The 12,037-nt window shown below is 42.4% G+C and overlaps 1 protein-coding gene across 1 annotated transcript in view; it reads left to right on the top strand.

The window, feature by feature from the left end:
• Positions 1–12,037, top strand: part of Dmrt1 (doublesex and mab-3 related transcription factor 1) — a 115,045-nt gene extending 103,008 nt beyond the window's left edge. Inside the window, 1 exon segment of the mRNA XM_008841698.1 lies at positions 11,863–12,037. Within this exon segment, the coding sequence (XP_008839920.1) occupies positions 11,863–12,029 (167 nt within the window). The 3' untranslated portion in view covers positions 12,030–12,037.

Genomic DNA, 12,037 nt, shown 5'->3' with positions numbered 1-12,037 from the left:
AAGACAAAACCAACCTGTGTGGCACAGCTATTGGGATGCCTGTTCTTCAGAAACAGCAAGCATAATGTAGCAGGTGTGGAGAAGTGTGGAGAAGTCACACCAGCCATTGGACACTGCTGGTCGGTAGTGTTAAATGGCACAGCCCCCATGTGAAAACGTGTGACAGTGCTTTTAACATTAAACAAAATTACTGCATGATCCAGCATTTCCACTTTTGGGTTTTTGGCCAAAAGAATGGAAAGCAAAACTTTGAGCTGTTGGTGAACCCGTTTATAGCAGTGTTATTCACAATAACCCAACAGTGGACACAAGCCAGATGGCCATTAGTGGATGAAGAAATGTGTTGCACACTAAACAGTGGACTATTATTCACCCTCTAACAGGATGGAAGTTGGGACACATATTCTAACAGGGAAGAACTTTGAGTACATCATGCTAACTGAAACAAGCCCAGCACAAATGATTATATGTATATCACAGGATTCCATTTACATGATGCCTAGGGTAGTCAGAATCATGGAGACAGAAAGGAGTAGAGCTGGCCAAGGCCAGAGAGAGGAGAGAATGAGCCATTATTGCTTTATGAATATAGAGCTTTTTTCAGAAGGCAAAGTTCCCGAGACAGAGGGCGGTGACCATCATGATAGGAATTCATCTACTGCCTTTGAACTTGAAATGGTTAGGATGGTGAGTTCTATATTATATCTGTTTTACCCCCAACTGAACAAATAATAAAACCTAAACAACCTGGAAAATGGAATCCCGAGAAACTAGAAAGTAGTTTGCTGACCCAGGGAAGGAAGGATGAAATGAGAAATGGCCACGCACTGTGGCTAAACTCCTGCTCACCTTAGTTTCCCTCCCTGAGATCAGAACCAAGCACCATTGACCTGACACCAATACGTTCTGTCTGGGCGCTCCTTGTCCAGAGACTCCCTTTGCTCACTTCTGAGAAGCCTAAAGGCCATGATTAAATTTAGTTTCAGAAAGAAAAAGTAAATTTTCTGTTTTAGGTGCTGGCAATAGAGCCCAGAGTGCTCACCCATGTTAGGCAAGAGCTGTGGCACTGAACCGTCTCCCCCGTTCTAGCCGTCCTTGAAGGCACACTAGAATACCTATACCAAAGCCTGGCCTCTCCTGAAACAGTTAACATCACAGACACCCACCTAGAGAGGGAGGCACAGGAACATTCTTGGAATGCTTTATGTTGCCCACTGATTAAACCTGTTTAGGGCTGAAGTCCTTTCTTGGAAGCTAATTGGACAGAACATACTTTAAGCAACAAAGACAAAAAATTTAAGAATATATATTAAAATGCTTTAGGACTTGGAGCTCTGTGCAAAGTGTAGAAATGCTTTTTTGGAGAAACAGTCTATGGATTCTTTTATTTCTGTTCACCTTCAGAAACCTTTCTAAAGTGTGCGTGCTTCTGGAACGCATACTTTTGTACTCATTCATGGTGTCTGTGTCCTGTCGGCGTGCATAGTAACATGTGCAACTGGAATGAGGCATGTGTCGTCCTCTCTGGAAATACCTGAGTTTTTCCATCCTGATTTCAACTGGTTCATCTTTTTTAAAACTGTCCTGGTGTTGGCTTTCTTTTTCTGTACTAGAGGAAACTGTTGATGATTACCGTTCTGAAATCTCCATTAATGCTAGGTGTAAAGAGACAGAGGAAGCGAAGTGTGATAGCCAACACTGATGGCGTTTTGCCTCCTTTGGTAGATCTGCTAGCTGCTCCTTTTTGAAAGGGAGAGCATCCTGATGATAAAGATAAGGCAATTTTCCTTGTGCAGTTTTCTACCCTGTTACTGGGATGTCACTTGGACTACAGTATTTATTTTCAAATTGTAAGCTGCAAATTCTGCTTGAGAAATGGCTCCTGAATGTTCTTTCCCAGCTGCTGAATCTCAGTCATTGGAGTATTTTTACATGAATGACACCCTAAAAACTACATTGTTCAAGCTTCTGGTCTTAAATGTTCAGTTAGTGTGTTTTCTCAAAGATGATGTAAGTCCATAGTGAAAGGCTGACCACACAGGCCAGCCTGGATTAAAAAGAAGACAGGCTTATTTGGGGTTCCATGTTAGAAGACAAGGCTCATATCATTGCACCCAGCTCTCCTGTAATGTGTCAATCCTCTGTCTTAGGCTTAACAAGCTGCCTAGCAAGGTAGGGATCACTACTTTAAAATTTTGTCCTACTATAAAACATCTGGCCAGAGCTAACCTCAATTCTTTTTTTCTTTAAGATTTATTTTGTGTGGTATGTAGGTGTGGGTATATATGTATATGTGTATATGTATGTGCATATGCCCCTTCCAGCCAACAGTGTGTGTGTGTGTGCGTGCACGCGTGCGTGCATATGTGCATATATGCATGTCAGTCAACCAAGGCCAGACAAGGTCGTCAGATCCCCTGGAGCTGGAGTTATAGGTGGTTGTGAGCTGCCCAGTGTGGGTGATGGGTACAGAGCTCTGGTCTTCTGCAAAAGCAGCAGGTACTCTTAAGTGCTCCGGCTTCTAATCTCAATTCTAGAATTGAAGATGCCACAGCCTGCTTAGGGGCTTAATTGCTTTCTTATCTGAATCTTATCCAGAATCAAACTGCAAGTTTAATGTTACCTGTAGAGCTTCTCATTGATCAGGCTGAGTCTCAAGTCTAACACCAGTTGACCATCGTTACTATAATAGTCATGGGCCTATTTAACTGTTTCCATATGTAATTGCGTGCGTGTGACCAGCCCAGCCATGGCATCTATTTGTGGACTTGAGCCCTTATTTGCCTTACAGAGTTCCCCATGCAATGTAAGTATGACTTACAACCCTCTCCCCACAATACATTAAGAGCCTCACCCTTCAGTCTTTGTTTAAAGTCACAATGCAATAAATAAAGGCAAAACTGATAAAAAATACTGTGCTTAAAATTCTCAAAACTGGGAACTAGAGGCTGGAGAGATGGCTCAGTGGTTTAAGAGTACTGGCTGTTCTTGCAGGGGACTTGGGTCAGTTCCCAGCACTCACAAGGTGGCTAACTACCATCTGTTACTCACATTCCAGGGGATTTGTTGCCCTCTTCTGACCTCTGCAGGCATTTCACAACATGGGTACCTTTACATACCTGAAGGCAAAACACTCATACATAAAATTAAAATATAAAATATTTTTAAAATTCTCAAAACTGGTGTTAGACTTGAGACTCTGCCAAAGTGTGTGACTTTGCCTTACTTTGTGATTGCATTGGGTCTTGTGAAGACTAAATTCTACCGTCCTTATGCGTGCGTCCAGTTAGATTACTCTGTGCTCTTGATCTTCTCAGTTTAACTTCCATAATCCCAGGGTTTGCCTGTTCCCTTGTAGACCTTTCTCATTCTGTCCTGAGGTATTCTTTATGGCTCTCTGCCCCAACCCAGTCAGTTCAGTCAGTTAAGTCTTCCTGTAGTTTGGCCCAGCCTCAGAAACTGTTATATGTAACTGAAGCCCTATGCACGGTGCTGTAAAAAGCACAAATAGTAGGTTCCGGAGGCAGGAGAATCAAGAATTCAAGGTCATCCCTAGCTACATAGCAAGGACAGCCTAGGCTATATGAAGCTATGTCTCAATTTTTTTTAAAAGGTGTCTAAGTGTCCTATAATATTAAACTCATGCTCTGATTCATCTCTATGTTACTTAAAATACTCAATCTGTAAATGTCTTTTAAATAGATAATATTATTTAAGGAATAATAATGAAAAAAGTTGTGTATGCTCAGTATAGACCCTTTTTTTTTTTTTTAAAACAATCAGAGAAACTAAGCCAGAAGGCACTTACTGAAGGTGTCAGGGTCTGGTGGCAGAGCTCATGGACTTCCCAAGGTCATTCTTAGATGACCATGGTTCCTGGCTAGATGTTCTGCCACAAATTATAGAGATGAACTGATGAGGCCCTTAATTCCTTTGGGACATCAAAGCTTGTGCCCAGAGCCCCCAAATGTCAGAAAAAAGTTACCTTCAAAACCAAGAGATTACCCCCCCACCTATAGCTGAGGAGCTATTTACAGTTGATGGCTACTAGGGGAGGGAGAGTCCAGTTTCTTCAGAGGTGTGGTCCCTGGTAGGTTGACCATACTCCAGTGGATGGCCCCACACCCATGCGTGTGTAGGCAGCATAAACTGGATTCAGTGGGGTATTAAAAAAAAAAAAAAAAGAGTCCATGAATGTGGGGGGGGTGGGTTGGAGTTGGATCTGGTAGGGTGAATATGGTAAAATACATTGTATGCATGCATTAAATTTCCACAAAGTACATAAGTACTATTTTTTAAAAATACTTTATTTGCTATTTTTATGTTTATGCATGTATTGCCTGCATGTAGGTAAGTGCACCCATGTCATGCAATGCCCGTGGAAGACAGAAGCGGCAGTCAGATCCCCTGGAACTGGAGTTACGGACAGTTGTTAGCTGCCATGCGGGTGCTGGGATTCGAACCTAGGTCTTCTGCAAGAATAGTCAGTGTTCTTAACCACTGAGCCATCTCTCCAGCTCCATAAGTACTATTTTTAAAAACCAAAAGATTTTATTCCTACCTCCAAAGCTTTGTAGGAGAAGGTTGTATGATTATTGGACAATAATCCTGTTTTCTATGTAATTGACAAGCATGTCCATAGACATTTTACTATTTGATCTGACTTGGCACCAGCTATCCTCCTCCCTCCTTTCATAAAACCCAAAGCTTATGTTAACAAGGGATCTGTTGTCCAAGGGTTTCAGGCAGAGGTTATCAAACCTGGCTATGATGTAGGCTCCATATGAAGTCATCATGGGTCCTGGTTTCTGGCTCCTTCAAAAGGCCACATCAAAGTTCCTATAATGAACAGACCTTGCACAAAATCCAGATTTGATTCTGGCATCTTCAAAAGTAAAACTCTAATATAAGACATTGAGCTGTAGCTAGGCAACAAAGGATGCAAGGAAAAAAAATACTTACCAAGCAACTATTATTCCAGTAATCTTCAAAGCCACCTTTTTACTAGCTCCATTTTATAGAGGAGAAAACTGACACTTGCGTTTATGCCAGTTTCCCAGGAAATATAGAGCATTCCTTCAGAGTCTGGTTTGTGGCTACATTTTGAGAGAGGAGAGTGAGCCAAGGGGAGGGTGCTACAGGGTAGTGTTAGCAAAGAGAAGTAAAAGTCATTTCCTGTTTAGGCTTTGACGTAGGGTAGATCCGAGTGAAAACACAGTTTAAAGGCAGCTTTAAAAATGTTTGCTTTTTATTTTATGTGCATGAGTGTATTGCCTGCATGTTTGTAAGTGCACCCATGTCGTGCAGTGCCTGTGGAAGTCAGAAGAGGGTGTCTGATCCCCTGGAGCAGGAGTCGACAGTTGTTAGCCACCATGTCAGTACTGGGGTTCAAACCTGGATCCTCTGCAAGAACAGTCAGTGTTCTTAGCCACTGAACCATTTCTCTAGCCCCAAAGGCAACTTTTAAAAAAGACTTACTTTTTATTTTATGTATATGAGTTAGGCACACCATGTGCATGCAGTGCTCATGGAGGCCAGAAGAGGGAGACAGAAATCCCCTGGAACTGGTGGATAGTTGGTAAACACCCTACGGGTGCTGGGAATAGAACCCAGGTCCTCTGCAAGAGCAGCCAATGCTCTTAACTGCTGAGCATCTCTCCAGTCCTTTAAGGCAACTTTTTACAAAAGGAGGGAAAGATAGCTGGTGTCAAATCAGATCAGACTTTGAATCACCAGATGTTAACTTTCCAGACAAGACAAGGCAATTGAATCAATAATAATGACACTTTATGTAGACACTTGCTCACTTCTGATGGGGGTTGGAAGATACATCATTGAGAGAAAAGTCCCATTGCTGATGACAACCAGGGACCAGGGAGTAGCCAGAGTATTGCTGCTGCTGATGTGCAAGAGGGCTTCTGGAAGCAGAGTATCACCAATGCTAAGCCCTGGATGGGTCTAGTGGTGTTGGTCTGTATCCCAGCTACAGGAGGCTGAGGCAGGAGGATAGGAAGTTCAAGGCCAGCCTAGGCAATTTAGTGAGACTGTCTCAAAATCAAGAGTATAAAGAGGACCGGGATGTAATTTGGTGACAGAGCCTAGCATGTATGAGGTCCTGGATTCAATCCCCAGTTCTGAGGTAGGAGGAGGGAATGAAAGGATGTTGGGTCCCTCTCAGGGCAGAGTTGCCCTGTTGTTTACTCACAGGCTTTGAAACTCAAGTTGATCACAGTGACTCACAAAGAGTGAATGCAGGGTCCCAGTAGCTGCCAACCTGAGATCCTGCCTGGGTCTTGTGTGGGGTAGAAATCTTTGCCATCTTTCACTTCCTGTGCCCCCCCACCCCATTATTATGTGTGTAATGTGTGGAGGGAGCTGTGTAATATGTGGAGGGAGCTATGACCTGAGTACGGTCAGAGGACAACTTTGGAATTGGTTCTGTCCTACCTTTGTGTGGGTTCTGGAGATTGAGCTCAGGTTACCACACATTTGCAGCAAGCACCTTTAAATCTGCCACACTATCTCGCTGCCCCTTTTCCCTTTTGTGTGCTAAGTTAAACAGAAGTTTCCTTTGTGTATCAGTTGAACAGTAGGTAGGCAGGTGTCCTGGTTTGTTTTCTGGTCGTGAGAAAATATGTGGAGAAAAGCTTGGGGGAGAAAGGGTATTCCGGCTCACAGTTCCAGAGTACACGCAGCCCATCACTGGGGGTGGGGGGGGGGGAGTAACAGCAGCAGGAGCTCCCAGACAGCTGTTGACATCGTATCAGTCAGGAAATGGAGCGCATTGCGTGCATGCTGCTGGGCTCTTTTCTCCACTTTTACATAGTCCAGGATCCCAACTAGAAAATAGTGCTTCCTCCAGTGGGCAGGTTTTCCCACCTCTGAGTACAATTGAGATAATCCCTCACAGGCAAGCCCCCCTCCCCCACACTAACCCAACCCAAATAGTTCCTCAAAGGTGTGCCTGGAGGGAGGCCTGTCTCCCAGGTGATTTTTTGATTCTCCTAAGTTGGTAATTAACATTAATCTCATAGCAAGAGTTAGCCTGAACTTCTCCAGCAGCAAGGGAACCAGTCTGTAGCCTAGCAGGCCAGGTTGAGAGCACAGGTTTGCAGACTTTGAGGACAGTGCTCTCCTGACATGTGGAAGAAGGTGTGCTTGACAGACCTGTGGCTCTTTTGGAGAACTGAAACTTTCTATTGTGTGAACTGTGTGTGTGTTGTATTCAAGTAACATGAAATTTAGAGGGCAAGAAATCCCATCATTGTTGGGTAGACATTTACTTCCTGTTGTCAGTTCCCCTTGTTTTAGCCTACTGTATTTCCAGTCCTTGCAAAGGTTGGGAGAATGGGGTGGGGGGGGTGGGGAGAAGGAGGAGTAAGTTCTTGATTGCATCTTCAAGAATTCTCATTCATCGTGGCTTGGTTGCTTCACACCAACATGCCAAGCACATAGCTGGCCCTTTACAAAGCTGGCCCTGGGTTTTAGAACTGACAAGTAAGACTCCGTTTTAAGGAAAGCATCATCCAATACAGTTCTTTGAGCTCCTGTAGCTATGCTTTAACTCCACTTAGGGGGAAAACACACTTAATTGTTTCAAAGATTATTACTTTTTTTTAAGTAAATTTCTAGTAAATGGGGGGATTAATAATGGGCTATTTTTTTCTCAGCTTGTGGTTTCTAATTACATCAGTTACAGCTGCTCAGCCTTCCTCTTAACTAGAGTGCAGGCATGAACTGGAAAAGAATGAGCTAATCCTGATAGATCAGGTGGAATAAAGCTCTCCATTCATATCTTTACCTTTCATCCCTTGTTCTGAGTGCCAAGAATTAATGCTGTTTGAAAGTACAAACTGATCCTGCCAAGCTCCGGCAGCTGAGATAATCCTAATTATTTTCAATGTTAGTGAGAAGGGCAGTAGTTCCACTCTGGAAGAACATTCTATTGTGAAACATTAAATATCTGCTAAGTGGTATTGATTGGACATGATTTTATTTCCAAACACTATGGTTATCATCAAGCAGAAGAATTCGTTGTTTAAGACATTTTCACAGCTTTTCATCAGATTTGTTTAAGCCTGCAAACCAGGAAGCAAAGGGGCCAGTACTTTGGTCCCCTTGGCAGAGTCTCCCAGGTAAAAAGCCACTAGTCAGCTGGGAATGCCACTTGCATTTTATTTTTACAGGATTTCTTAGTAGGAGTTTAATAGTATTTAACCTGTAGGGGAAGAACATTTTTTTCTTCAAGCATGAACATTGTGTGTTTTCTCACATCACTGAAAGAGAATTATTTGTTCCAGTCCATCACCCTCATTCCAATGCATCATTCGAGTTAAAAGTCAGGATTTTTTTTTTTTTTTGCAGTGTCGAAAGATGACGCAGTTATGAGTGGGTTTTGCTTTATTATTTTTGAGGGATTTTTCTTATTCTTATCTAGTTTTTGGCATTACGAAATATTTCTTAAAATGAATCCTTGATTTAGATGGCACTATCCCCCTACCTTCAAGGCTGGTAAGGGTGCTATGTCAGGGTTTCATTTGTTTTTAAATAATAATGAGAGAAAGGCCCCTTAGGTGCTATAGCTAAATCGGTGGCTTGAAAGGAAGCAGGGCCTGGACCTGCTGGTTCCCACAGGGCCAGTCTCCTTGTCTTAGGATCCCTTGCTGGAACAGAAGGGCAGATGAGATGGCAGGTTTTCCTCTAACCTCTCCAGTCTGCTCTCATTCATTTCTTCTGTTTCTGGGGTTGCCAGTGCTGAGAGGGCAGCAGTGATCACAGGGAACTATAACCCTTAATTGGCCTTTGCTGTGAATGCTTCCTGCCCCCTCCCATGCAGCTGCCTCCTCCCCCCAAGCACAAGAGCAAAGCGCTAACATCTCCACTGATGCAAGTAGCCCAGTGTTGAGCATCTCTGGGCCAATTATTCTTTCTTTCTTTGGTGTTATTCCCCAGAGTGGAATTACCAGGTCAGAGGGGATGAACAGTTTTACGGTTCTTATCACATGTCACTAGACTGCTGTCCAGAAAGACTGAACCAATTTCTCCTGCTGGCAGTTTGTCTGGTCCCCACACTAGGAGGGGCAGCATGCTTGCCAAACAATGTTTTTTGAGCTCACAAGAGTCAACTTAAAAAGCCAAAAAGGGATCACTTTGAGTTTTTGAATGTTTACTTGGTATTAAATAATTTACAATGTAGTTGCTACTCAAGTCCCTGGAAAAGATCAATGGCTGGAGTATCTCAAAGGACAGTATATATTTAAGAACAGTAATAAAGTAGATTTTCAACATTAAGTCACTAAAAAGCAACATTTGAATCTTTGTAGGCACTTGGAACTTTTATGAGGCACTATACAGAATGGATTAAAAAGATACTGTATCTTCAGCTTCTGATTTAAAGACAACACTAAGGTTTGAACAAATGTAAAAGATAGCATGGGTTTAAGTTTTGAGTGAAGAAACCCTGTTTTTAAAATGCAGGTGCCTTTCCAAATAGTTGAGTTCATTTATTTAACCTCTTCTTGAGAGCACAGTCAAGTGTTCACAGTGTTTGGTAACACATTTGCATCCCCAAATCACACAGGCATTTTCCAAAGAAATAGGGGCAACTGAGAGCAAAAGGGGCTAGTCCCAAATTTTTCTGCAAAATTCTCACTTCCCTTTCTCATCCTACATTGGCTGAATCAGGAGAAAGGCCTCGCCTCTTTCAGCTTCTCAGTGAAGGCCTATGGCAGCCACACTGGAAGGGCTTGCTTACTCCATGAGTGTCTGCATCAGCCTGAGGAGGTCAGTTATTTCCGGTCCCTTAATCTCACACAGGAACTAGGAGGGTTCAGTAGCAAGGTTTCTAAGTGTGGTTACCAAGAGTAAGGGGCAAAAGCATGCAGAGTCTCGGGGTTCTCTATATAAAATGGGGAGAGAAAGTCTCTTAGGGAATGGTTTGAAGGTGAAATAACACATCACTAAAGTATGTGACATACAGAGAGTAGTCAGTAAATATTCTCACATCTCTCACTACTTTGGAGTTGAGGTAAGGGTGTGCAGATTAACTCATAGATGCTCCAATTGGCTCTCCAGATCCGCATACTAAGATCTCTGAGCAAAAGTCTACAATGTTTGGACAGCATTTCTCTATCTGTATTTAATGAGGGGCATGTGTACAGGTCATTAATCACTTTGGACTTACTGAAATCCATATAACAATCCAAATTTAGTAAGAAGACATTATATACTGTAATAATAGAAAGGATCTCCAGGCTGCCAGTTGCTTTTGTGTGTTTGTTTTGCTTTGTTTTTGCTATAATGTACTTGACTGCTTTGGGGACATCTATAAAATGTTACTCTTTTTTTTTTTTTTTCAAATGATTTCTTTTTTTTTTTAAGCTTATAAGCTCATCCCTTCCTTTTTATTTAAGGAAGACATAACAAATAATTGGTTGTCAGTAAATCGCCTAAATTGTTCTTCAAATTTATTCACTTACTGAGTTTTCAGAGTATCCCTTTTCTTGTTGAATACTGAGGTAGCTATAGAAAGCTGTTCATCTGACTGTGTAGATGTGCTGTTGGAGCTTTGGGGAATAATTTGGCCAGTTACAGGTCCACTGCTTAATCGCAGCTCTGTTCTTTATTTCTGTGTGGTTCCACTAGCTGCACCAAACCTTTTCCAAACCCATAACAAGTGTAAATAGTGTTCTCCTGTAAAAAGGTCTCTTTTCAGCATGGTACTATACCTTATTAAATTCAAACATAATAAGTATTGATGGCAAACACATCAGGACCCAGTGCAGCTTCTACTATGATTTAGTCCTCTACAAATGACTTCAGCACTCAGCTCCCAATGCATTTTGCTAATTACATCATAGATTTCCCTATTGATGAACACAAGCTGAATTAACACAGGAGCACTAATGTACCCTTTCACCATTATTGTTGTACAAGAAGCCGTGGCAGATGCTGGCAGTTAGTTACACAAACATTAGTATTAACGATTGGCCATTTGGAATTGGTGACAAACTACTGCCCGGCAGAATCCTGAGGCCGAAACCAATCAGGAAGTTAATGAGGAGAGAAATTACCACTGCAGCTTCCCCTTAATTACATTCACACTAGGCATAAAGGGAGTTCTGGGGGTGGTTCTAAACTCTGCTAAGGTTAAGAAGGTCAGAGACCCTTTTGCTTAAGTTTTGTATCTACTATGGCTTCTAACGTTGCAAAAAATGTGTTGGGCCCATTATTATTTTTGTATCCTTCATATATAGAGATGGTTTCCTAGTGGCTTCCAAAATCTGTTTTAATGTAATCTAATTTTTTCATTTTCCACTAAAAAAAAACCACCTTGCTTATTGCTTTGTACCCTTTTACAGTTATGTGTGCTGACAGCCTCCCCTACCCCCTTTGTTGCCTGGTAGTAGTCAAAAGAAATATTATCAACTTCCCCTGAAGGATCTTGCCTCCCCAGGGGTGAATTGGAAGGGTGGGGTGTTGCTTGGGGATCACTCTGCTTTAGGATCACTCGACCAGACAAGTTTCATTAGCATCCTTTACATAAATGGGAGGGGCTCAGTGGGGTTGTGGAAACAGTCTCCAAAAGAGGGTGGAGCAGGCTGTTTGGGTTTTGCTTCTTAATGAAGATAAAACTGAGATTCTGCTCTCAGTAACTTTCCCTTTCTGTTAAGTGGATGTGCTGTAAATACCATTTGTTTTTATTCTAAGGAAGAAGGAAGTGCAGGGTTTTTTTTTACTGAGTATCTATAAAAAGGTTTGCAATAGAAATGGGAAAGTGCCTCTTTCTTTGTTAGAACCTAATTAAATTCTGTGGAAAGACTAGCCATTTTTAATGCTTTCTCCCTCTCTCCCACTTCCCAGTATTCTCACCACACAGCAGTCAAGATTCTGGCTTGGTTTCCCTCTCCAGCAGCTCTCCTCTGAGTAACGAGAGCACAAAGGGGGTCCTGGAATGCGAGTCTGCGTCCTCTGAGCCCAGCAGCTACACTGTTACCGGGGTCCTGGAGGATGATGATGATGATGAGTGAGCAGCGCG

The sequence above is a fragment of the Nannospalax galili genome, unplaced genomic scaffold (assembly GCF_000622305.1).
Source record: "Nannospalax galili isolate Female #2095 unplaced genomic scaffold, S.galili_v1.0 scaffold241, whole genome shotgun sequence".
Lineage (NCBI taxonomy): Eukaryota > Metazoa > Chordata > Mammalia > Rodentia > Spalacidae > Nannospalax > Nannospalax galili.
This window is presented reverse-complemented; position numbering and strand designations above follow the sequence as displayed.